General features: G+C 36.1%; 3 protein-coding genes and 1 non-coding gene across 7 annotated transcripts; 3 read left to right on the top strand and 1 right to left on the bottom strand.

Annotated features, from left to right (window-relative positions):
• The first annotated feature begins 925 nt into the window (after positions 1 to 925).
• LOC113774834 (selT-like protein) lies at positions 926 to 3,911 on the top strand. Its single transcript, XM_027319467.1, has 4 exons — positions 926 to 1,296; positions 1,436 to 1,509; positions 2,116 to 2,434; positions 3,483 to 3,911. The coding sequence occupies exons 1-4, from the start codon at positions 1,105 to 1,107 to the stop codon at positions 3,603 to 3,605; spliced, it is 708 nt and encodes a 235-aa protein (XP_027175268.1). The 5' UTR covers positions 926 to 1,104; the 3' UTR covers positions 3,606 to 3,911.
• A 1,892-nt stretch (positions 3,912 to 5,803) lies between these two features.
• Positions 5,804 to 18,763, bottom strand: LOC113775402. 4 transcript variants are annotated; one of them, XM_027320259.1, is made up of 24 exons: positions 18,640 to 18,763; positions 18,234 to 18,361; positions 17,317 to 17,401; positions 16,530 to 16,583; positions 15,407 to 15,498; positions 15,213 to 15,304; positions 14,777 to 14,852; positions 13,249 to 13,699; positions 11,728 to 12,060; positions 11,415 to 11,621; positions 11,143 to 11,241; positions 10,984 to 11,053; positions 9,993 to 10,120; positions 9,606 to 9,885; positions 9,287 to 9,519; positions 9,088 to 9,212; positions 8,779 to 8,896; positions 8,486 to 8,541; positions 8,279 to 8,372; positions 8,001 to 8,190; positions 7,842 to 7,913; positions 7,657 to 7,760; positions 7,515 to 7,577; positions 5,804 to 6,431 (listed from the first exon to the last, which is right to left on the bottom strand). In XM_027320259.1, the coding sequence occupies exons 1-24, from the start codon at positions 18,703 to 18,705 to the stop codon at positions 6,324 to 6,326; spliced, it is 3,324 nt and encodes a 1,107-aa protein (XP_027176060.1). In that variant the 5' UTR covers positions 18,706 to 18,763; the 3' UTR covers positions 5,804 to 6,323. The 4 variants fall into 4 exon arrangements, 3 of the variants coding, with proteins under 3 accessions (XP_027176060.1, XP_027176059.1, XP_027176058.1); XM_027320258.1 differs by lacking the exon at positions 18,640 to 18,763 and having other exon boundaries at positions 7,657 to 7,757; positions 18,234 to 18,609; XM_027320257.1 differs by lacking the exon at positions 18,640 to 18,763 and having other exon boundaries at positions 18,234 to 18,608.
• A 3,302-nt stretch (positions 18,764 to 22,065) lies between these two features.
• TRNAA-AGC lies at positions 22,066 to 22,138 on the top strand. Its single transcript has one exon. It is a non-coding gene; the product is annotated as a tRNA-Ala (tRNA).
• A 762-nt stretch (positions 22,139 to 22,900) lies between these two features.
• Positions 22,901 to 27,430, top strand: LOC113774619 (acyl-coenzyme A oxidase 4, peroxisomal). Its single transcript, XM_027319189.1, has 13 exons — positions 22,901 to 23,093; positions 23,905 to 24,012; positions 24,229 to 24,335; positions 24,515 to 24,592; positions 24,684 to 24,807; positions 24,925 to 24,998; positions 25,084 to 25,143; positions 25,246 to 25,355; positions 25,672 to 25,831; positions 26,087 to 26,163; positions 26,639 to 26,810; positions 26,891 to 26,983; positions 27,150 to 27,430. The coding sequence occupies exons 1-13, from the start codon at positions 23,066 to 23,068 to the stop codon at positions 27,279 to 27,281; spliced, it is 1,323 nt and encodes a 440-aa protein (XP_027174990.1). The 5' UTR covers positions 22,901 to 23,065; the 3' UTR covers positions 27,282 to 27,430.

Below are 27,430 nucleotides of genomic sequence, written 5' to 3'. Positions count from 1 at the left end.
AAATTAGAGAACGGCGACTAAATCTGTCTTTTGAAAAAGTACGAGGGCTATTTTCATTTTTGAGTGCGTTCCGCCAAATCTATATCCATATGTATCGAAGGGCGGAGGGTTTCTAATTACAAGCCTCCACAATTTCAATCCCTTTTTTCTAGAATTTTATATTTATTTTAATTTGAAATTGTTAGTTACTAGTAATTAAAATATCAGACACAAAGCTAATGAAACTAACCAAAAAAAAAAAAAAAACTTGTAAACACGTATAATTGTAAAAGAATTCTTATACAAATGGGTTAAGAACTTAGTCAAATATCCTCATAATAACTAGTATACAAAATTTTAGAGGTATGAGATTAATCCATGCGAAATCTGATATAATTTTTTAAAAATAAAGAAATAGCGATTGTGTAGTGCCTGATACGTGATACTAGTTGATGGTTCAGCTAGTATCACGTATTGGGCGGTTGACGAACTTTTTATTTAAATAAACAAAAGAAAAAGGTTTCAATTCCTTTTTTCCCCTTAAAAGAATGAACAATTTTTTTGTATTACGTATTATTTACACCTTATTTACACATAATGACTTGCTTGTATCATCAACACATTTTTATCTCATATATATCACATAAAAAAATTTTACAGTGTTTTCTTTACAAAATTATTTTAAATAATTTACTATCCAAACACATTCACTCGAAGTTAAACTAGAAAAGTTTTCTAAAGTTTTTTCAAAAGAAAAAGGTTTTAATTTATTTTTGGGTTTTCTGAAAGGGGAGGAAAATGGAAGAAACAGATTTCTTTTCAAACACGCTGTCGCTTGTCAAGACGACAGCGTTGGGGGTATTGTTATGTACTGCTACAGTGACAGTCAAGTGCACTTTTTTCACACGATCGGATTCTTTGCACAATTGCACCGAGCCACAAAGTGAAAAGACAAATTTCCCCACCCGCCCCGACTCTCTCAGCCAACTGAACTAAAGTCGCGATTCAGAATTTTCTGACCATACCGTCGCTCTGACCCGTGGGGTTTAGGCCAGCGAGTAGGGAATAAGAAGAAGAAGGCCCCCCCGCCCTTCCTCCGGCGAGCATAGGATATATAGATAGGCTATGATGGACCGGACTCAGCTTCTCCTGGTGGGCCTGCCCCTCTTCCTCCTCTGCTCAGACCTCTTCAATCTCTTCGCACCACCTCCTCCCAAGCCGGCCCACCACGACCACCACCACAACCACCACCATAATTACCAGCCATCCAAAACCCAATCCACGATCCAACAACCATCCCCGGACTTCACCAACCATGTAAGATATCAGAACCCCTCTCTCTCTCTCTCTCTCCCCCCCCCCCCCAAAAAAAACCCCAAAAAAAAAAAATCCTTGAAGAAGAAGAAGAAGGAAACTTTATTCTTTTTCTGGATTTAATTTTTAATCGAATTTGCAGGCAGCGAGTGGAGCTGGAGCCATTGGATTTGGTAACACCGTTAATATTGACTTCTGCGCCTCTTGTTCTTACAGGTTCTTTTTCTACATATATGCTACATCTATGTTCATTATCTGATTGCTTTGTTGTTTTGGTTGCTGCGGGGATGTTTAGAGTACTACTGCTCTTTGTCTGTTTTTTTTGGGTTACTATCTGTTCACTTGGAAAATTGGGTATAAATTCTGTACTCGAGGAACGGCAGACTTTCTTGAGGGCTTGACAGTTAATGTAGTGTTACAGGATAAATAGCGCTGGCCTGACTCCTCTTTTATTGCATTAAAGTAAATGAAGATTATTATGTAAGCTTCTTTGACAATTTAGATACCTGATTACCTTAACCACTGTCTATGTGACTCGAGGCTTCTCCTTTGTCTTCCTTAACAAGTATGCGTCTAGGGAGGTAATCGTGTATACATGTGCATATTGTAGGATTCATTTCGCTCTATCCTAAACTCACTGCAGAGCAGGAGAACGTTGAATGGTTGACTCTTACATGTTATCTACATCTCCTTTTCTTTCATATGGTTACAGTCTACATTAATGTAATGCTTTGTTTCTGCATTTTATTGCACTTGTCACACATCAAATTTTTTTACTTGCTGCTCCCGAGTCAATTACATAGTTTTGAATGAACTTGGCAGAGGAACTGCAGTGACAATGAAGAACATGTTAGAAACTCAATTCCCTGGGATCAATGTTGTTCTTGCTAATTATCCTCCTCCGCTTCCAAAGCGTGTTTTGAGCAAACTGGTTCCTGTTGTTCAGATTGGTGTAATGTCTATTGTATTGGCTGGTGAACATATTTTCCCACGTTTGGGGTATGCAGTACCACCTCCGTGGTACTATTCGTTGCGTGCAAATAGGTTTGGAACTATTTCAAGCACTTGGCTCCTCGGAAATTTCCTGCAATCATTCTTGCAGAGTTCTGGTGCTTTTGAAGTATACTGTAATGGAGAAATGGTAATGTCGTTTTTTCTTGAATCAACAGCTAAACTTTGTCTCTGTCATATTGGGGTTTCTTTTATGAATATGCTTTTTTAAGTATGCAGTATATATTTGCAAATAACTCCAAAGTTTATGTTATTGGAGAACTTTCAGAGAGGAGGCTCATGATTTATGTAAATTGGAGCTAAGGCAAAGCAAATTTTACCAGATGAAGATTGTTTAGCAAGGACATAAACCCTGTCTTTTATTGCTGATGCGTCTGAGATTGCTGACATACATAGTTTAACCATGCTAAGCATATTAAATGTCCATGAAGCACCTCATAACGTGGATACTGTGTATCGACTTGGCAGATAGCTAGGCATTAGAGTGAGGAAATTGTGTGTCATTGACACTAAGTGGGGTTGCCTTCTATTGTCCTGTCACTTGAACCTATCTAACCGATTATTTGCTTGTTTGATGCATCCTTTGTGTGCGGTTGATATAAATTTTAGGCTAGGAAAAGAGATAAAAAAGAGCAAACTCACTGTACAGCTAGGGTTTGAGGCTGAAAAATGAAAAATGCAGGGGATGTCTAGCCCTACTTGCCTCTGTAACCCTAGAGGAGGTGATTGTGAAAAAACATCCTTCCCCTCAAATTGGCTTCAATGATTCGATTTCCCTTTAACTAAATAAAGGAATAGCATAAAGATCTTTAAAAAGAAAAATTAATCTTTTATATACTGATAACGTATGCACTGTCAGGTTGGATAAATGACAATTATGCAAAATTTGAATTTGAAATCTAACTTTTACATGTATTATGGATCTAACGATGATAGTATATACATTGTCAATATATATAAGATTTACTCTTAAAAGAATGGCTTTTTGCTTTGTGTGTGTCTAGTTTAATCAGATAAATGCACCTGTGATGATCTTTTTTGAGTTCAAATTGTTCGCATCTTAATTGTTCCCTGCAATTGCATCTCATTTAGGATTTGACTATTGTCTAATTTCAATTGGAAGGGAGTGCATGATCTAGTTTTTTTTGGTTTATTGACTTACGTTTTGTATAATCCAGGTATTCTCTAAACTAAAGGAGAGCAGGTTCCCTGGGGAAATTGAGCTTAAAGATCTCGTAGCCAGGAGGATTGCTAGTTCACGAGTTGTGGATGGTCTGGGTGGAGCTAACTGGTCTTCCTAAAATAAGTTGATCACCGTTCATACAACTACGTTGACCGAGTATTAGCTTCATTTGATTTTGGTATATTCCGTGTATTCACAAACGGAGTTTGTACTTGTACTATTGGCTTAAAGATTTTCCTATTTGTTTAAACTTGTAATTTTGTAGGCTCTAAATGCCAAAGTTAGTGAAATTGCAACACCCTTTTAAGTGGACGGATATGCTAGCTGCTGGGGCAAACATTTGTAAACTTTTCTTGCTCCGTTCATTCATGCATAGGGCATCGGATCAAGGGATCCTAGTTTTTGGGTATATTACCCTAGTGCCTCTTGAAGTTCTCCTTGTATTACGTTTTGTCCCAAAAAAGCTTAAGTTTCTTAATATCCCACCACCCAAACCATTAGTAACTTTACAAGTGAGGATTCCTGCCAGTGTCCTTGATTTAAACAAAAGACAGTCATTTTGGTTATCTTTCTTCATTCCTTTTGGACTTTTTTTTTTCCTACCTAGTTTTTTGCACTTGTGTGCACTTCATAAAACTCAAATTAACCATGAATATAGCTTCAAAAATGACAGTTTGTGAGGAATAGCTTATCCAATTTACTTCTTTTGAAACAAAAATAATGAAGACAATACAAAACCATCAATCTTCCATTGAAATCAATTTGTTTAAGCTCCCTATTCTATAATTTGGGTTTTGAGAAGTTCTTATAATTTAAAATCCAACAACATATCAAAACTAATGTCATGAATAATTTAAAAGGAAAGAAAAAGAAGATGGAAGGATGAGCAAGCATTAAACACATAGAAAGTGGAAAATGTAAATTGGAAATGTGCAACACATTAAATGATATCAAAATCCTATTAACAACATATCATCAATGATTTCATGAAGTTTTAGCGATTTCTCTTTTTCTCTTTTTGCTTCACAAAAGTTATAACAGGATATTTCTATGAATTAGCAAAAGAATAAATTCAAGCCACTTCACATAATCTTTGTGGTTTTAAGCTATTCTCATTATTAGTTTAGATTAATTTGACCATCGTGCAGTGGATGAAATTGCATAAAAGCACAAAGTAAAGAGGAAAAAAAAAAAGAAAATGAAAAGGACTTCCATTAGTTTTAGCATCAAATGTCCTTATTCGAGGCTTGTTTGGAAGTCCAAGTTTTTACCAAGTTTTTATGATACTAGTTTTTTAACAACTTGTACTACAGGAACCCCAAAAACTTATCAAAATTTTTTAACCTACACACTTAAAATATCCAAAACACAAAAAAAAAAAATTCCCTTCCCCTTTTCTTCAAAAAAAAAAAACTCCCTTCCCTTCTCTTCCTCCTTCAACTGCTCCGTCACCGGCCACCACCTCCGCCGCCGGTTCCGATGCCGATCACCTTTTCCGGTGCCGATTTTTTTTTTCCTTTTTCCCTCTTCCCCTGCAAGTTTTTTTTTTCTCTCTGCGTCTCCCCCCCTCCCCCACCACCCTTCCCCTTCCCCTCTGGCGACCAGATCGCACAGAGGGAGGGTGAGGGTGGCAGGGAAAGGGGAGGATAAAAGGGGGAAAGGGGGGATTTGCCCAAAAAAAAATTGACGGGTGGCGGGATTCGGGGGTGGTAAACGGGAAGGGGAATAGGAGAGGGGGAAGCGGCCAAGGGGGTAACGGGGGGAGGGGGAAGGTGGCGAGGGGGTGGCGGGGCAGTGAGGGTGGCGGGGTAGAGAGGGAAGGTGGGCCTGTTTGGAAGTTGCGGGGGGAGGGGGTGGCGGAGGAAGGGCAGAGAGGAGGGTAGAGGGAAGCGGGGTGAGGGGGTGGCGGGAGGTGGCACTGCTGGAGGCAGAGGTAACGAGGAAGGGGGAAGAAGAAGAAGAAAGAAAAGAGAAAGGAAAGAAAGAAAAAGAAGAGAAAGAGAAAGAGAAAAAAAAAGAAAAGAAAAAAAAGTTTTTAACCCTACAAAAACTTCTACAAAATTTTTTCAAAAACTTCTACAGTGCACTACAATAAAGCTTTAGACAACTTCCCAAAAAACTAGTTCCAAACAGGCCCATAATAAGGTATGTGACAAAACTTTATTAGGGGAGAAAAAATACAACATGTAAGCGTTCAGGGGGCACCTGTGTAATTCATCCTAGTTTTCAATGTTTGAGCATTTACCTTTGTACATAAAAGCTAATCGAAGTCATTTAGGCCAGGTATGCCGAATCTATTTTAAAAGACTGAACATATGACACGCAATTGTCTTCCAGGTGATGACAATTAAGGAGCAAAATCACATCCCTAAAAATAGTGAAGACCACTATAGCCAGATGACCACCAGTTTCCGTGTTGCATTTTTCCCTCATAATCCCAAGACAAGTCTGAATTGAAGTCAGCGGGTTCCTCTGAACTCCAAGCAGTTTCCCGACATTTCACTAGTACAGGACTCATCATCACCAGAGAAATTTTACAATACTTTGAATTAGGCCATATACAACTCAATCCTACAAACAGACACTCCAAGTTTAGAAATAAGATAGTAACTTTTAATAGGAGGATGTCTCCACATCCATCCATCCCATGCACGGAATCAAACATTGGTTCATCGAGCTACTGCGAAACCAAGATTTAGGCCGACGCCTTTGATATAGCTGGTTGACACGAGGAAAGAGTGCACACACATCCATACTTCCACATTAAATCTTCTCCCAGCCAGCAGATGAACAAATTATTGCTTGAAACCACAAGTTGACTTAATTTACAAAAGTGTCATATCTGCCACCATTTCCTGTTTTCCATTACTTTTACAAGCTCATTAGCTAAAGATGCAAAGTCTTCAGCTCCATTTCGCAGATCCTCTGTTTGTTTACTGATCCTCTGAGGATGAAAAGAAGCAGAATAAAGTATACCGTCTCAAAGCCCATTTAACTGGTGATACAATTAAAGAAAGTGACACGGTAATGCTAAGTTGTGTCCGTAAATATATCAGAAAGAACAACGAAGAAAATGCATAAATATGTGGATCTCTCACTTGTCATCAAATATTAAACTATAAGACATAAAGCAAGGCCCTGAGGTATACTTGAATGAACAGGATGTTGCAGAAAAGGTCCCCATAGCCATAGAATACAGATAATCCAAATTTCATGGCAAAGAAATCGATGACTACCGGTCTACCATCACCAATTGCTGTGAAGTATTGAGGCAGGGAGCGCTATCATCTGAGAGCCTTAGCCTAGAAATGAAAACTGGATGTACTCTCTCCTCTCCTCTCTCTCTCTCTCTCACACACACAAACAAAAAGAAGAAAAATGAACTTATTATGAAATGGAGTACTATCATACAAGAGCCTGAACTTAAATTTAGATATACTCTCCCTCTCGAACAAAAAGAAGAAAAAAGAATATGCTCTGTTATTCTGCAAGCGTGAATGTTCTTGCATAACATTTTAGAGCATTTACAGCCTACAGGTCAATTGAAGGGAAATACTCTCAGAGCAAGCATCCCCCTTCCTCAATCGGTAACAGATGCTTTGTCACTCTAGAGTTGCAAGGTCTTTTTAAATCATGGAGGAAAACAGGAAAAAGATTCTCGATATACGAAAAATGGTCTCTCATCCTTCTGTGAACAGTGAACCTACATCCTCTAGTACCCATTCTCTACTCTGGAAGGCACCAAGCATATATTATCATTGAACCCATACCACCTAACAGTATCAACACCTTTAACAATGCCATGACCAAAATACCACTAACAACCGCAAATTTCTATCTTCGTATATCTGCTAATGTATTCATTATATATGCTATCAGTCCCTTCATGGGCTTCTTCCCTTTTTTTTATTTAACTTTTTTGGGTTTCTTCCAACTTTACAGCCCTGCCTCATCTCACCTATTCTCTTGAAATCTAACTTTGAGAAGACAACTTTTATATGTCAACTGCAATAATAGTAACCTTTACCTGAAGTTTTTCCTGGCGTTCCAAAAGTTTGTTTCTTGCTTGTCCAGCCACTGATGAAGCATCCTGCAATGAAAAACCAGATCAAATGACCAATTAGAAACCAATTCAGTATTCCAGTCCATAAGCCAATTGATGAAATCACCCCAGCTTTTCTGTATGTTGCTAAAATTTCTTCTCGAGTTCTAAGTCTCGGTTTCATGTCACTGCTGTCCTCATTAAACAACTTCTCTCGATCCTTTCTACCTTCTGCACAAAAGTAGACATCTAAATTCCCAGAAACTGAAATGTTTCTGAAATAGCTATCATGTAAAATAACATCCGAGTTACCTCTATTATCATATTGCACTTCATGAGATGAAGTAGGTGCCAGATGCACAGGTTCATCAATTTCTATGTCATCTGCACAAGAATAAAATCTTCAGTTCTATAGATTTCCTAAACAGAAAAGAAAACCCTCAAGGTTATAGAACCAGAAAGACAGAAGACCTATATTAAGTTCAGCAGCATCCTGATAATCTTTAGACATTGCTGATGGATCGGGGGTTAGATTCCTCACAAAGACGTCTTCTAAATGACTTGAACAAGGTTCAGTAATACAAGCAAGTTCCATTGCTTGGTTTAGTTTTTCTCTCTTAAAACCTTTGACAATACCACTGAGAATTCTGGGGCCACCACCCTGCAGTTCGAGTAGTAAGCAAAAGGGAAAAAAAATACTAAAGAATATTCACAACACAAAAAACATGAAGCAGTAATATTCTCCCAACTGGTTTTTTCTTATGCTTCAAAGAATACGTAATAGCAGCCCTGGTTGCAGCTGCAAGCACTTCATCATGGAGAGAAGGCAAAGAATCTGGAATCCTAGCACAAAAATTACAATGAGGATTAGCTTATTGTTGGATGTACAAATCAAGCTTCTGAGACCGCTTATTGATGCACATGCACATTGAGGTTGCCAAATGCAAGTGAAGTACCTGTAATCATTTTCACTCAGCAATATGGAAAGGAACACCAGCTCAGACCCATTTACCTATGAATAGTACTCAGTTTGAGAAAGAATAGTCGACAATAAACAAGGAAACTGCAAATATGCCTTAAATAGATACTAATTGAACAAGTTGAACTAAAATGATCCAAATTCCACACTTGCTCTCAAGATTTGAGAAACCTGAAATTTAAAACTGGGCCATAGATAAAAATCACTTTAAATACTGATTTTGCATCAGATAAATAAGCCTCTAGAAAATTTTCAAGTAAACACATTTACCAGTGTAAGATGCCCAGTTTCTGTGGAACTCATTGTCTTCTCCATATTTGCCTTGAAATTCCACCTCAAAAGTGAGGCCAAAGAGGTCTCTTTTACTAGTTCTAAATTGGGTATAGATCTGCAAGAACATATTTCTAGGCTTTAGTTTCTTAGTTGTGTTCTGCCTATGTAAATGGCAACTCATTGATCTCTGACAAATAGGAAATCTTGGATATGAGCAGATAGTTTTCTCATTACCAAACACATTGAAAATTATTAAATGAAACTGGAGAAAACTATCTTTCATTGGCAGCTAAAAAAGTAGAATACCTGATCTCAATTTCTCCTGTTTGATAGAGCAGAATCAGTCCACAAACTCTATCATCTTTCACAAAAATCGTTGTCCAACAACAAGGCTTTGTCAGCTTGACTTTGTAAATGGGTTTTTTGTCTCCCTAATGGAACAATATAAAACTTTAGTTCAGAACAAACACTAGTACAGTGAAAAAAGATACTGGATAAGAGTTACCCGAACAATATGCTTTGCAGTACATAAATGCAACATATCCTTGCAACAAAGCAAAACCAGCAAATCCTCTAAATGCTGGGAGGACTTATTATCTGAAGACTGATTTTCAGTCTCAGATTTGTCATTTCTATTCGTACTGATGTCCTGAGTAGGTTCATTAGTGACCATTTCATCCTTGCAAGCATGTTCCTTCTTCATTCCAAATGATGTACTGGACTCTCTGCTACAGCTTTCTGAAAAGACCAACAATATTCTAGTATAATAAGTCCACCCCAGAGCGTGAGCAACTTGATACCACTATATCAAAGGTTTCACTTGCCTATAACATGCATGGAAACTGCAGTTCTATCTTTGCTCAAGCGCATTGGTCGAGAGCTGATTAAGTGGCCATTATCAGCATCAATTGTATAAACTGCTCCATCCTTCGTTAAAATTACCATTAGATTCTTTGTTTGATCATTTGCATTTGACCCAGATCGATATGAACTACCAACTTGGTGTATGACTATGTCGCAAATTACTGACATCATGGAGATTGGGCAGGATACTGTGTCAGCTAAAAACAAGGTTGAGAAGGAATTCATATCAAGCACTGCAATCTGAAAATTGGAGACATAAGAACCAAAGGCCTTGTAAAGGGAAAGCCAAGTAACATATAGAATCTAAATTACAACTAGAAAAAGATGAGAAAGAAAGTCAAACTTACACGACCACATTCATATCCGGCTGCAAGTTTGGCCCCCGAGTTTGTAAATTTTAATGCTTGAACTTGGGAATCAATAATATTAAATGCAGCTCTGCAAATGGGTCCTTCTTCCTGAGCCAACTGTTCAACTATAAAATGCACAAACAATTTGGATAAGAGGGTAAACTATAACACTAAAGTTGTATTGGAGATGAACCACCCACCCTACAACCCCAAATTTAGAAATCAAGAACTATTATGAAACCGACTTCTGGATATAGGTCGTGGATGTGTGTGGTGCCTGTAAGCACAATATTCTTAATCCTGTTGATTAAAAAGTCTTGTTGGCCAAAAAACGGTGCTATATATTTTGGTATAAGATGATTGCACATCACCTCAAGCACAACTATCCTGCAGGACAAGAATGTTCCACTTTCTAAATATGATTTCCAGAAGCAAGTTGATATGCTACTGCAACAGAAAAGTTTTATCACTCTATATTTTCCATGAAGACTTTTCCATGGGAATAGGAAGACACATTTTGATAAGAAACTAAGAGTTTTACGATCTTTGCACGGAAACCACCTCCTATACTATATATTTGAATGGTGAATAACTGCCCTCTAAGTTTGAAATGTTTAAGGCACTGTCCAAGAAGTTCAATGATGCTTCTTGAGACATGTTAACCTTCCACATACGGACAAATGACAATTAACATTTAGATTATAGATGAATTTCTTATCATGGATGTAAGTTTTCAACGGGCACAGGAAAATATACAAAATACTAGGTCTCATGTCATGGTCACTTGCAACCTTCTCGTGCAGAGAATACCATAGCGATTGAGTAGCCAAAACTTGGGTACCAGCCTCTCAGGTAATTTGATACATACTGACTAAGAGTTCCCAAATCATCCAACTTCAGAACATCACATATTCTTCCCATCTAAAGGGAGGATACATTAATCAAATACCAAATGGATTAAAAAGATGATTAACTGTTAGATATTTACCTTCATTTTTAGTCTCTGTAACAAAATGGAAGTGTGTTTCTTTGCTGCTATGCAAATCGTATATCCGGACCTACATTAATACCAACAGCGCACACAACTGATATAGGAAAAGAATATAGATTTCCAGGGAAAAGATCTAAACAAAGGGAAATTTCTGACCAGACCACATTCATCACCAACAGCTAATCTAAGAGTATGGATGCAAAACTCCAATTTTGATACTGAAGCAATTGAAATAGCTGCATTTGTGCCCCTAATCTGTCAATTAGAACGTTATCCTCAGAATGAGCATGATGAATATATTTTTGAGACTAGAAGTAATGGAGCTACATAACATTGTTCATGAGTGCTAAATAATAGTATAGCTTGGAGAAACAGCATAACGTTCTGTTGGAGAAACTGAACAGTTGCACGAATTATTTGATTCTCACCTCATTTTGCAATACACATAAGGATGACAGAACTGGATAAGTGGCATCCCATATACGAACAGATCCATCGTGATAACCAGCTACATATACTCTCCAAATCCGGTAATCTTTGTCAGATGATAAATGAGTGCATACGCCTCCAGTCAAAGGGAAGCTTGTGCCTCCAGACAACTTCTTTGTTGAACTAGATTTCCTAATTCTGAATATCTAACAGAGGCCACAGTTACCTCAGCAAAACAAGTATAAATAAAGCAATTAAGTGCAGTAGACGAGGAAAATTGAGGAGTTGCTTGTGTTTATACAAATGAATTACCTCAGCGAGAGCCTTCGATGAGTCTTCATCTATGGGTAAACAGAAGAGATTAGCCACAGTTATGAGAGGATTTATTGTCGGTACTACTGGAGGGATATCTACAGCAGAAACAGATAATTTCTTTTCCTGCTGTGACTCTGAGGCAGATGAGTCAGCAACTTCAAATATTTGTAGGTGCCCAGGGTTTGTCAATACAAATAGAGAAGCAGTTTTTGCACTCCTCAAGGTCCCAGCGGTTATTACTACATCAGCAAAGGGACCAGAAAGAGAGAGGTCCACACGACTAAGACATTGGATAGTCCCCATTCCAGATGACCACTCAACACTGAGAACCTGTAATAGGCAAAATGCATTACATGACAAAATAATGCTAAATTTCCTAAAACCAAATACACCCTTTTAGCTCAATAGATATGAATTGAGTTGCATGTAGTTGACATCCAAAATTACAGAAAACTACCATTTTCTTGCTTAGCTTCATTTTAACTTGTTCTTCTTCATTTTTTTCTAAATCTTTTGGGGCTTTTCTAAAAGAAAGCTTCTCCTGCTTTCATAGTTACATGGCCACCATTCTGATTGCCACGTATATAGAGATAGCAAATTTAACACTTGCTGGCTGGAGATGAAACGTGGTTGCACCTTGATAAGACATCTAAATATGATCAAACCAAAAAGCTAAATCACATGTTTTTTGTATACTCATGAAAGCATAAAGATTATTTGAGACCTATAAGGCCCTATCCTAAGACTTCTTGAGAACTGAACAAGGACAGAGATCCAGCTGTCAGCTGGTGAATGAGGCTTTGAAAGGATAAGAGCTGTCTTCAAGTGCATAGTCAATTGACTACAGAGATACAAGTTTTTGCTCGTGTGTATCAGAGAGAAAAAGAGGTGGGGAAGTAGGAAGTACTTCAGACAATTTATTAGGATACAATTGAGAATGCTTATGAATAAAAAGTTGCATGTTCATATTGATTTTTAACCTTCTTTGACACAAGAAAAGCAATGAGCATGATAAAATAGTTCATAATTTCCTTGAATTGAGCCATTCTATGTATATGTTCCTGTTGCAACCTTTCAAATATTTGATGGTATTTGAATAGGTTTTGAAATTAATGATGCCTAGAGACTCTTCCATCCCCATAAAGTTTCACTGGAAGTTTATTTCGTAAAACCCTTCAACAACAATTTAAATAGCTAGCTTTTAAACAGTTTTAAACAACAATGATAGAAAACTAATATTTTCACAGGTGCAAATGTGGAAATCACAATGCTGCAATTTTATTCCATAATCAATTCATACATTTTTCTGCCATCTTATGTTACTACTTCTCCCTAAAGTAATCATATCGAGGAAAAAGATAGTTTTTACAAACATATCTATTTACTTTTCTGAATGTAGAAGGAAATTGGTGGTAAAGAAGATCAAATAAATTACGGTTACCACATGTTGAAAAAAGTAAATGCTAGTCTTATATGCTTGATTACAGAAGTCTCTATATAATTAAGTAAATTACCCACCGTCAGAACCTCCTCAGATCCTATCTCGTCACCGCCATAAATAAGTAGTTGACCATCACTGTCTCGGTGAGACTTGTAATTTGCCCACCAGTGCAACACTATCACTGGAAGCCTATTTTCAGCAGATGATAATTGCAGCTTAACCACCTGCTCTGATAATCCAGATTGTTGGCCTTTACCAGGGACAGAAGTCGACGTTTTCCAAAACAAGATATCTCCATCTATATATCCAACAGCAAGAATGGATCCGTCACAGGATGCCCAACAAAGAGCAGTTATCTCTTTCTCCTCTAATTCATGAGATGCATCATGTGGAAGGCCCAAATCTCCATTACTTGGATTGTAAACTTCATTCTTCAACCACAGAACCTTATTACCTCTAACAATGACAATCTGAGCTTCAAGAACATCCCAAAGAATAATTAATCCAGTCTGATAGGCAATTAATACTCTGCAATAGAAAATTTCAGTGACATTCTTCATCAACTTCCAAATAGAACGTTTTAGTTGACCCAAAAGAACAAATAAGCAACTAGATAAGCATGCTAATAGATTTGGATTTTATTTCTTTCCCGTTACTTTTATGGTTCCAAAATTAAACCTAGTAAAAATTTGTTGAATTGCAAAAATATAAGAGGACACGCAAATGGACTTGATAATTTTCAATGAACAGTATACGTGCATGAATAACTTTGTACCTTTTTAGTGACTCACTTCTGATACTTTTCGATCTTAATTAGAAGCCTTTGTTAACTTAAAAAAATGAATGCAAGATGTTAGAATAACAGAGACCCAATGAGCTCAAAATCGTGTCCATAAGGATCTGCACCAAGATAGTTCTTCAGAAAGGTTATTGAAAAATCAAAAAATGGATACAAATTCTTACAGCTTCCAAAACAAGAGAAACTTAGCTTGCAAATAAGGTATGAAAATCTCATAATTTCCATGCTAGGACAGATGTTAACATATATATGGCAACTAGTCTGGATAAAACCACACGTCATTTATCCCATCTGGTCAATTTTATATGCAATATTCAGCCTAGGACAGAGCAAGGACACACCACAGAATTGGGCTATATTTGCCTTTTAGATACATTTATACAGAAGATCACTGAAGGCCACCATTAACATAATCCAACAAGCTTAATAAGGATCACATTATGGATCCAAGAATACTATTATCGGTGAAGCTACTACCATCTTGTGGTGTATATTGGGCAACAATTTAAAATCAAATCTTCAGAACTTGGCATTAAGATCTACCGCTTCTTCATCAATTCATCAAAACCAGAAATACTTCTTGATTTAATTGGTAAAAAAGCCTTGCCTTAAACAAGAATACATCCAAGTTGCAAGCAAAGATGGCATCCGAAAAGTTGTAATCAATTGCTCGATCAAGAACTCAAACTAGGTATCCTTGAAAAGACTAAAGGGAAATTAAATGGAGACCGTTGTTGGTCCTGATTTGGGCTACTACAATAATACAAAGCAAAGGCAACAGAGACTCAAGTGAGAACACGTCTTGCCTAGTTCCAGAAGAACAAGGTTGGGGAAGAACTCCAACTACAGGTTGATGAAAAGGAACTGAAAATCCAACTGCCTCTGTGAAGTAACAGAAAATGGTGCCATGAGATGTAAGTAAAACCTTGTCAAACTAACCATATGCACTTTGAACTTTAAAAAAAACATACTAACACATTTATCTGTTGCAAAAACAAAAGCTTAAATTTGAGGATTGGGAGAAGAAAGTTTGAACTAAATCTGATGCAGTTAAAAGAATTGCTAAATTTTGAGCATTTACAGAAGGATAAATATTTTCACAAGTCTCTGACTGCAGAAGATACTAGTTGTTATCAAATAAACTATTCAACACAAAAATTGGAAATTTGTTCAAAAAAAAAACTAAAAATTGCATACAAGTAATATCAATTGAAAATGTACAATTATGATCAGAACGAGAACCTGAAGGTATATGATATGGCAAGTGCAAAAGCTCAGCGTTTTCTGCGTCATACTTCACAACAGAGATTACTCCATATTCATCTCCAACATACCTAGTGTAGCATGGAAATTTCAAAAACAACCACCACTAGCCCTTTAGCAGCCAGAATCATTAGAGATAAAAACAATGTGGAAAGTCATTGTAATGAGCATACATAAGATTGGAGCTGCTGATTATTGAGAAAGCAGTTATATTTGATTCCCAGCATAAACTGCATGCTAGACACCTACTTTTCAGATTCCATACCTGCAAAGGAGCGGTAAGGTAGTAAGCATACAGAGGGAGCGAACTTTCTAAAAAATTGCTAACCACAGGGCTTTCACAGTATCCATCATGTTGACTCTTTCCAAGAGATGAGATGCAGGAGCATCTTTCACCAAATCTTATGGTAACAAAATGTTATCCATATCTCAGAATTAGGAAAATATATAAGAAGATGAAGAATTTAAAACAGAACATACTTCATCATCTATTGGAACCAATTAGGACCACAAAATACTCATCTTTCTAACAGAGTGAATAGCTTGATGACAACCTGATCAACACCAATCATTTAACAATCAAAATTGCATCAAGTTATATCTAAAACTAACATAGGCCGACATGAGTAAGCAGTTTGGTTAGCTCTGACACCAGATGTGCATGCAAGTGATAAAGGCATGTTGCTAGGTGAACCTCTTTGACATCTCTCCGGAAGTAGAAGGGTAAATAGTAGCCATAGAGATTCAAAAGGTTTTTATTTATTTTCACATTGCTTTTATAACCGTGATAACTTTTCTCTATCTAGTTATTGGTCCAGCTTGCAGCCAGAAGCCAGAAAAAGTTTCAATCAAAATCCAATTTGGCTTTGGATGGCATCATATTAATCACAAGAAAACCACAACTCATTTGAAAGTAAAGCTACATGACTGGTAAACATAAATATACATCAGTTAGGCCCAAAATGTTTCAAAAAAGACTTAACCAAGCTTAGTCTTAGAGGGTGGTCTTTGTAAGTCTGAAAGAGATTTTAATCAAGCATCGATCAGGAATATGTTGGAGTCCATGGAATACTTCAGCCACCAAAAGTAGTAGCATAAAGAGCATTATATATAAAGAATATAACATAGAAAATTTGATTCTATGAATGCTTAATAAACAGTCTAATGTTGGTGACAAGCAGGCACGTTGGAGGAAAAAATGCATCTAGATGTCTAATTAAAACATCATTGATCTACAAGCTGCATTGTGCCATCACAACATATCTAAAAACCATATGACCCACAAATAATCAGTACCTGAATACTGTTATCAATAGTTATGCTGATCAAAGAACCTTCATTGTGAATAAACTGCCAAAAAAAAAAGATAGATAGATAGATAGAATCATAGATTATAGCAATGCGTTTCTTCTGAAACAAAAATAAAGCTAAAATTCATGAAGAAATATGCCTTAAATTGTTAGGTAAATAATTGGAATAAGTAACTGTAGATAGCACCATCAAGCGGAAAATATTGCACAACCTTATAATTCAACATGGAACGAGCTAATAAAAATGTGGCTATTACCGACTCACAAAAAAATCAGATCGAAGAGACATCTGTGCTCCATCTCAGATAAAAAGGTTAAGAGAAGTTCCTTATGGTTTGAAAGCCACGATAGAGAAAGAGGTTAACGAAGTATTAACACCTAATCTGAGGATCAGTCTCATGACTAGTCAATTTATATATGTAGGTAAACATGATCTGATAGGAGAGAGTAACAAAAAATTCAAACTGGTAAGATATGCAAATAAAGAGGGACACCTCTTTGCAATTCTAGTTAGGTGAAACTCTCAAGGATACATCAATTCCAAATAGGCAACCAGTCTTCCTAGAACACCAAGGAACTCCAGGTTGGAGCATATAATATACAGGAACAGAGAAACAGAGAAGTTGGAACCATGATAAATCCCAGATTCAATTGAATTACGGAAAGAGTCCTAGAGGCATCAGAAGACATGTAACACCAAAATGACATGGAAGCAAAAATTTTCATAAAGACCACAGGGTTGAAAGACTTTCTATGTAATATGAACCACGCACCTCCAAATATTTGTATGCATGTTGCTCAGGAGAAATCAAGAGGCCTTCTATATTATCACCACCAATCAATTTTATCCTACCATCCCTGCATGGGAATGAAAGAAGAAACATCAATTGAAAAATATAGAGTTGAACATGTGTCTTAAACTAATGGAAGTTTCATATTGATTCATTAATAAATCACCAGCAAGTGATGCACGAGATTTTATGTTATAAATGGGTTGGCAGGCAAGCTATAATTTCCCACTCCAAATCCCAAATTATAGAAACAAAGATACAAGAAAAATGTAAGCTAAATTTTTGCACTACCCAATGCCATGCTATACATCCCCCAGAACAGTCCAAAACAGTTTAAATGACATATGTAGCTCTCCATACGTCATATGTGAATTTTAGAACATAGCTACGACGCTATCAACATTTGGCTAAAGGATTAAATGATTTCCTTCTCATTTTGTCATTTCCTCCTCCAGTTTCATTTTGATACTGCTTATTCGGGTCTAGAACTGAATAGATTAGTATTAACTGGCAAGGCACAGCTTTAGGACCTAATTTAGGTCATGTAACACATTATCGCATTCAAATAATTATCATGAAAGAATGAGTGTGCATTTAATGGTTAAAACAGAAGAATGTTAATGAATTGTAACGAAAGAAACTAGAAGTCCAGGATGCTGCTATTGGTCAATTTTGCCCTAAGCCTAGAACCCAGAGGATCAATCTGGCAAGTAAAATTACAATTGTCGATTGCAAATAACTCTGCAATGCACTCAGTATATCGGACTGCATAGTCGTACACATGACACAATATGCATGTGCACAAACAGAAATAATAAGATGGACTGAAGGAATTGATGGAATTTTTAATTGAAATTCACAAGTTATCCCATGTAACCTTGAGAAAGAGCTAGACTTACAATGTCCCAACCGCCAATAAATTCTGAATAGGATCAAAAGCGAGAATGGATGCTGTCGACGGGATACCATGATGTACATTGATGCGGAAATCCACATCCTCCGGTGTAAGACAACTGCCTGCGTTGTGCTGAATGTAGAAAAAGATAAGTAACAGAGCAGAGCCCATGGCCCAAAATTCTCCAAATATTTCGAATTTGGTTGTGAAGAACATGATAAAAAAATTATTATTCCCATGAAAATGTATGAATTGTGGATGACCGGCCGGCTAAGGTCGGACGTTGACTAAGTCGCTGCTTTGCAAAGCAACCCAGCTATGTGGTAGAACAAATAATTTAAGCGTTCGATCAAATTACGGTACTGACGAGATATGAAGCAAGTAGGAAGGCAATAGAGTGGTAATTGTACCGGAGGCGGGGGATGATGATGGTGATGAAGCGCTGCGGCCTTCTGAAATAGGCGTTTTGCCAACATGCCTGATGCTTGATGATGATTATAATGCTTAGCAACTGAGCAGTGATCAAGGAGCAGACTTGTTTCTTTTTTTTTTTTTTAAAGGAAGATTTGTTTCTTTAATGGTTTGGTTTTGATCACATTTTATTGCTTGCTTTGTTTGTCGGCTTCCTTCCGATTTGTTTACCATTCCTTTAACATTTTTGTTTTGATGTGACGATATTGCGTGCCCCAAAAAAAAAAAAGATTTTTTATTATTCTTCTTTTATTTTTTAAATATTTTTTATTTCATATATATCAAATATTTTTTCTTTAAGATAAGTGCGATATTTCGAATTTGAAATATTTTACTTATATTTTTTCCTTTGTAACACTCAATTCATTCCTTCTTCGTTGTATACATCGCATGCTTCCGAGTAGCCAGCCTCTCACGACCCGAACTCTCGACAGTGTTACTTCAAAAAAAAAATTCAAATAATTTCTTATCAAAACACACTCTAAATGAAAATATATAAAGAATACGAAGACATAAAGAGCAAAAATTAAGCATATAACTACTATGTTCATTAATTGAAAATATGGAAAGAAAAATATATTGTGCATGTCAACAATAGCATATTCAAAGATATTTACACAAGTATTAATGATGCGGACGATTTTTGGCAAAAACTTTGGTAGATCTGGTGTAATATAGACCGTATACATACACTGGATCTATCCAATTGTTTGTCAAGATTTTTAATTGCATTTGCCTGTATATGATGTGTGTGTAAGCGGCGGGTAATTAGCTCTATAGCTCTATAGTTATAGTAAATTTGTATAATTTAATTGAAAAAATCATTCAAAACATTTCTTACATTTTGGTAAACGAACTTTTTTGTCCTTCATTTTTAAAATGATAAATTTACATCTCTTATAAATTTAAACTGGAGGAGAATGGGATGGGTTGTTTAGAGAGATGGCGAGTAAGTGAGAGGTTCAAGTTCAAACCCTCCCACTTATACTTAAAAAAAAAAAAGCAAATTTTGGTCCCAAATTAGTCTCCAACCAATTTTTAGTTTGAAATCACCATTTAAGTATATTTTTTTATGTGCAAAAATATCATGTCCCACTTTTTTTTGTGGTAAAAATGAATAAATATAAATTTGGTACAATCCCTTTTTTTAGGAAAAAAAATGTTCGGGTCAAATCCTTTTTTCTAGGGATAAAAATAAATATGAATAGGTTCATTTGTTTAACTATAAATACAATCTAACATTTTTTCCCTAAAAAAAATGATCATTTGCAAGTTACATGATAAATTCAAAGTAAAAAGGAGTTGAAAACTTAGATTAAGACTAAAATTTACTGAATTAATTTTATAAGAGATGTAAAATTATTATTTTACAAGTGAAGGACCAAAGAATTCATGTCACAAAAACGTAATGGATGTTTTAAATGATTTTCCCAGCTTGATCATAACTTTAATTTGGAAATATATGAACCATTTCCACGATTGCCTGTTTTGTTCATTTACAATGGCTAACGACATTGTTTGGATTGGATTGCGGTTTATTTGCCAAAATATATTTGCTTACATCATCATTACAATTTCCAACGCACATTTTTATCTTTCCAATTACCTTTTTATCTCACATACATCACATTACAAAAAGTGCTACAGTGAAAATATCTCTAATAATTTATAATCCAAACAAACCCGTTGACCAATTTTTATTCAATTATATATGATATGATTTTCCCAGCTTGATCATAACTTTAATTTGGAAATATATGAACCATTTCCACGATTGCCTGTTTTGTTCATTTACAATGGCTAACGACATTGTTTGGATTGGATTGCGGTTTATTTGCCAAAATATATTTGCTTACATCATCATTACAATTTCCAACGCACATTTTTATCTTTCCAATTACCTTTTTATCTCACATACATCACATTACAAAAAGTGCTACAGTGAAAATATCTCTAATAATTTATAATCCAAACAAACCCGTTGACCAATTTTTATTCAATTATATATGATATTAAACATTTACTAACATAGAGTAACTCATTCAGCCCCCCGGGGTTAGATCACCCGGTTTGCGGCTGGAAAACCACTCGCAATGTCGTGGGATCGAACCTCACCTAACGCCTGGGTGCGGTTGGGGTGGCGCTGTACTCCAGGCGCAGGGGATTAGTCGGGCCGCCTTCGGGTCTTGACCCGGACACCCCTGTGTTGACAAAAAAAAAAAAAAAAAAAAAGAGTAACTCATTCAACTTTGTTTGACATGATACATACCGTTAAGAAAGTACATGGCTAACTATAAAAAGTGACATACATTTTTTAAACAAGGATTACGAAATAAATTTCAATTGTGAAAAATGTCAAGGATAAAAATGTATAACAAAAATATTGGAAAAAATGAAATTGGAATTAGAACTAAAGATATCATTCCAAACCTTCATTTTTTTAAAAGTTTTAGCAAAAGTTAATGGTAATATTAAAAAAAAACCCCTCAATGGTTTGACATATATATACACTTTAGTTCTCCGTAGTTTGAAAGCATACAATTTAACCACTTGTGACTATAATCAAAGTGAAACCATTAGATTTTCCATTAATTTTGAATAGTCAAACATTTCAAATCAAATTATTATAGTATTACAGAATCACTCCTCAATCCAAGGTTAATATAATATTTTAAAAAATGAGAGCAGACTAATTTTTAAAAAATTATGAGTTAAAAATTGAAAATTCAGAAAAAGTTTATATTTTCCTCATTTCAATGCTATTTTTTGACTGTTACACCAAAATAAAAAAAAATTATCTGCTTATCTGCTTTATCGTTATCACTGTGATTTGTTCTTATCCTTTTTTAAGAGGTGAAGTAAATATAAGTTTAGCCCAACAGAATCATTGAAAATGAAACAAACATATATTTTTTTCCCAAATTGTTTTTCCTCAAAATTTTTTAAAAGTATAGCATCTCTCAAATCTTATTTAGAATATTATTTTAACCTTAAATTGAGGGGTGATTTTTGTAATTTTATAATAATTTTAGAATAATGTTATTTGCACTCTCACAATTTGTTTTATCATATAATCTAATCAATGAAAACGATATAGTTAAAATAGTAGTGACAGTATGATTAGCAAAATTGGGAGTGCAAACTATATTTTCCTAATTTTATTGGAAAAGTTTGACTGCTAAATCTAACAATTTCACTTTGATTATAATTACAAGGCGTTAAATTATATGTTTTCAAAGTATAGAGAGCTAAATTACATATACACCAAACTACAGGGAATTTTTGTGTACTCAATGCAAAAATTAAAGGTGCTCTTATCAAAGAAATCAGTCAACAGAAATTGATAGTACCTGTAAACGCAAGGTGGGGATGTAGCTCAGATGGTAGAGCGCTCGCTTAGCATGCGAGAGGTACGGGGATCGATACCCCGCATCTCCATGTTTGGCTTTTGGTTTTGTAACTGTTTTTGTAAGAAAGAGTGTTATTAGTATTTTCATTTTTATTAATTACACCCCCACTATTGTTCCAATTGTGTAGTTTTTGTAATTATTTTTGTTAGAAAAATGTTATTTACATTCCTATTTTTATTAATTGTACACTCCCACTATTATTGTAATTGTGTAGTGTAGTCCGATTTTGATTTTTGTAATTATTTTCATCAGGAAAATATTATTTACACTTCTATTTTTGTTAATTATATGCCTACAATCATTCTAATCGTATAATTTTCATTTATTAGATTATATGATAAAATAAATAATGGCGGTGCAAATAATGTTTTCTTTTCATTATTATATCCGATTTTGGTTTTTGTAACTATTTTCATTTCGTTATTACATCTAGTTTCAATTTTTGTAACCATTTTCGTTAGAAAAATATTATTTACACTCTTATTTTTATTAATTATACTGCTACTATCATTCTTTTTTTTTTATAATCACTTCCACTATCATTTTCATTGTATCATTTTTATTTGTTAGATTATATGATAAAATAAATAATAAGAGTGTAAATAACAAAAAAAAAAAAAGAATGATAGTAATCAAAAAAGAATATAATAGCCTTACATTATTATCTCCGTTTTCAGCTTTTTTTTTTTGGTGTAATGGGACATACCCCTGGTTACGTCATCAATCAAAATTTCCAAAATAAAATACAAATCCACCTAAGGTTGTGTGCCATTTATTCAACTATGTCGTAAAAGTAGTAGTATCCTATTTTCTCTTTCGTCAACTCGGTTCAGGTTCAGGTGCAGCAGCATCATCTTCAACATCTCGATCCGTTAGCAAGTAGAGCACCTTACTCTTCCTACTAGCACCATTCCGAAGTCCAAAGTCAGGAACCGCCCGCCCTCACGCGAGCACCATGAAGTTTCCATCCTCCAAAGCTCAAGGTACAACCCCATCCCACCCTTCTGTCTCTTCCCCCCCTCGTGTACTGATGTACACACACACACACACACACACACACATATATATATATATATATATATATCTGTGCTGTATAATCGTTAGAGTAGGGTAAGATTGGTTTGGTTGACCGGCTACGTATCTTTTGTTAGAGAAGATTCCCTAAGGTTTTGATTGAAATGAAGTTTTTGCGGTTGATATCATCGTGATTACTGGGTTACCTCTTTTCTTGTTTATGGATAACATGAATTGTAGCAAGATTTAGTTCCGGAGATCTAGTTTAAGATAAATTAATTGACCTAAAATTACTATGGATTCTCCAGAGGACACCAACGCCAAAATTTTTTTTTTTTTATTTGTATGAACGCTGTTCACTAGACAAGGCGTGGCATTTGGTAGCTGTGGCCGTTGATTGCTTGCCCACTAGACTTGCTTGAACCATTTGGATACCTTCTAAAAGCCGAATGAAATCGGCGCATGATGTACTTAAACCCCTCTCGGCCCCACCACCCTCCACTCAAGTACACGATCTATTTAATCAATCATAAAGCTAGGTAGGAATTGTATAATGAACCGTGTGATTTGCATAATTTGGTGTTTGCATATTCTGTGATTTGCATAATTTGGTGTGATTTGCATAATTTGGTGTTTGCATATTCTGTTGACATTATTGTTGTACTGATTTATCATATAAGACAGTTCATTATTTACATTAACTTGTGGAAGATTGTGTTTGCAAGTTTAGTTTTGTCAAATTACTATTTGATTGGTGTGTCTTCTGATAATGTAACCCAGGAGATATGTATAAGGAGGCAAAGAGGAGTTCCTACTTTGATTTACCTGCACTTGATGTTTCCATAGCATTTCCTCAAGCAACTCCAGCATCCATCTTCCCTCCTTGTGGTAAGATTTTCATTTCTACTCTCCCTAAGAATGCTGTATAAATGTGTCCCTTTCACGTCTGTTGTGTGCCCCAAGCCCACGCACCCCCCCAAGGCCCGCGCGGGGTTGGCAGATAATATCAACTGTAGGTTATATATCTAGACCAGTTAAGTGTATTTCTTGGTGTCTTTTGATGGAGTATTCCTTGAATGGGTTCTCCTGTACATCAAATCACAGCTTCGGACTACTACCAGTTTGATGACCTTTTGACCCCTGACGAAAAAGAGACCAGACAGAAAGTGAGAAAATGCATGGAAAAAGAAGTAGCTCCAATAATGGCTAAGGTACTTACTTTATTTTTAGCTGCAATCTTCTGCCACATTTAATTGACTTGTTGTGCTGTCAAAAATTTTTTCTTTATACATCTGATGTGAGTGGAACTTAGAAATTGTAATAAGGTGGTTATGGCTATTATTCTATATATTTTACCTAAAACATTTATTCATTGAATTTATCTCTTCAGTACTGGGAGAAGGCAGAGTTTCCATTTGAAGTTGTCCCAAAGCTTGGTGCCTTGTGTATTGCAGGTAGCACTCTCAAGGTATTTCAGGAATCCTGGTAGTTTGTTTCTAAATTATCATCAGTCACCATTATCTTGACAAGTGAATTGTCTGATTAATCATGCCTCTCAGGGATATGGCTGTCCTGGTCTTTCTATCACTGCAAGCGCTGTTGCTACTGCAGAACTTGCTAGAGTTGATGCAAGCTGCTCTACCTTCATATTGGTGCATTCTTCTTTGGCAATGCTCACTATTGGTAAAGCCTCAGCATGATTTGCTTACAATCAAATGAATTCTAGATTCAAGGGAGCTGGTATTTTCTTGAAGATACTGATGTTGATTATTTTATGCTCAAATGCTCTGTCAATTATAGGAATGTGTGGATCAGAATCCCAAAAGCAAAAATATCTACCTTCATTGGCCAAACTTGATACCATAGGTTGTTGGGTGAGAACATCTTATGCGCACATTCATTCATGTAAAATCTTCCATCTTGACATATTAAATTCAAAAATACTTCTGCTGGATCCAGGCTTTGACTGAACCTGACTACGGAAGTGATGCAAGTGCCTTAAGAACAACTGCAACGAAGGTTCAAACTAATTATTTCACATTGTCATTTGAGACAATATGTGGTGCAAGAGGTTGATGTCTCTCAAACTCTTGTTTTTCTTTTGCTGACTTCAATTTCCAGGTTGCAGGCGGTTGGATCCTTGAAGGCCAGAAGAGATGGATAGGAAACAGCACCTTTGCTGATATATTGGTTGTATTTGCTAGAAACACAACCACAAACCAGATAAATGGGTATGTGAGGGCTGTAATATGAGAATTTAACACTGTTTGCTCATGATGCATAAAACTTTTGCATGGAATTGTAGATTCCCTACTTGCATTCTGGCCTCTGTCCTGCTTCAAATTCAGGATATTTGGAAATTTTTGTGGTGCATGTTCTATGATGTCTGTGAAATTCTGTGGGTGGCTGTGTCACTGAGTTCCTTTTGTTGATAAGAGAGTTAGATTAGGGTATAAATCTTGATATGGTGCAAGATAAATATCTCATTCTTGCTGGCAAAATTCATCTACATGTCCTATTGCTTAATAAGAGTGATGCTTCTTACAGATTTATTGTAAAGAAGGATGCTCCAGGACTACAAGCCACAAAGATAGAAAATAAGATTGGATTGCGAATTGTGCAAAATGGAGACATTCTACTGAAGAAAGTGTTCGTCCCTGATGAAGACAGATTATCTGGTGTAAATTCCTTTCAGGATACAAACAAGGTATGGAGGTAGTAGATGCCACTTTCTTTAAATGGCTCTTCCTAGTAGTAATAAAATCTTCTATGCCTACCATTAATAAGAATTTTGCATTTTCTTTTGTCTGCAGCAGCTCCCGATATTAAGAATTTATGCCCGGAATAAAGTTCTTTTTCTTGCATTTTCACTGTTGACTTGCTTATGTCTTTTTTATAGACTCTTAAATGTCTCATTTATGCATTCATATCTAGCTGATCATTGACCTTGTCTTACATTCAGGTGCTTGCTGTTTCACGTGTTATGGTTGCTTGGCAACCTATTGGCATTGTGATGGGTGTTTATGACATGTGTCACAGGTAGTGCTACGTACTAGTCATCAAATGCTTGCTTAATCACATCTATTGATGAAAAAATCTGGCCTTTTGGCTTCCTTGCAACTTTTCCAATATAAGGAATTTCTGCAATCAGCTATAATTGGGCATCAGCGATGATACATTTCCATCACGTTCATTTTTTTCTCTGCCATAACATGTCACCAAAGAAAAAAAAATCACTTCTGGTCAATTACATGTTTTTTCTCGTTGATAAGATTGAAGTCAACTATAAGGCATACTTCGTCAACTTCTGGAATCTTACTTTTGCATCTTTGTTCTTCATTTAGAAAAATCATAAGCTAAAGTGGATGGTAAAAATTAATCTTGGTGTTTTCACCTCAGGAAGACCTTGAATTGGCTTGGAAGTTAATATTTTTCTTGTAGCATGTTGGATTGAAACCCATTTTGCCTTTCCAAGCCTTTCATTTGACCAACTTTGTTTTCTATAATCTGAAAGGTACTTGAAAGAGAGAAAGCAGTTCGGAGCTCCTCTAGCAGCTTTTCAGATCAATCAACAAAAACTGGTTCAGATGTTGAGTAATATTCAAGCCATGATTCTGATTGGGTGGCGCCTATGCAAGTTGTATGAGAGTGGTACGATGAGTCCTGGTCATGCCAGCATGGGAAAGGTGAGAGTTGGCACTTTCTTTTGAACTCTTTGCTGGTGTAACATCACATTCTTCACTGTGTTAATGGTCTGTTTTTCCAGTCATGGATTACCTTGAGGGCCAGGGAGACCGTGTCTCTTGGTCGTGAATTACTCGGTGGCAATGGGATATTAGCCGACTTTTTGGTTGCAAAGGTATACCCGTTGATTTTATTATTACCCGCTAGCGGATTTTCTGTATGTTGCTTGCACTAGTCTCACCTCCACGTACGACTTTAAAATCAAATCCAAACTTTAGCAAAATAATTTGCTGGAATTCATCTCAAGTAATGAAGCCTTAATAATTCATATTTCTGTCCAGGCATTTTGTGATTTGGAGCCGATCTATACATACGAAGGCACTTATGACATCAATACCCTGGTGACGGGTAGGGAGATTACTGGTATTTCTAGTTTTAAGCCAGCTGCCGTTAGACAACAAAGCCGCCTTTAAATTGTTTACTTCTACGTCAAAGAATTGCTCTCTGTTCTGTGTGGGCATCGTAAGTTGCAAGGGAACTTTTGAGAAGGATTAAGGAAGCCGGAGGTTACCAAGTTGAGAAAAAAGTCCATTTATAATTAGGGGTTGGGGGGGGGGGGGGC

The sequence above is a fragment of the Coffea eugenioides genome, chromosome 6, assembly GCF_003713205.1.
Source record: "Coffea eugenioides isolate CCC68of chromosome 6, Ceug_1.0, whole genome shotgun sequence".
Taxonomy (NCBI): domain Eukaryota; kingdom Viridiplantae; phylum Streptophyta; class Magnoliopsida; order Gentianales; family Rubiaceae; genus Coffea; species Coffea eugenioides.
This window is presented reverse-complemented; position numbering and strand designations above follow the sequence as displayed.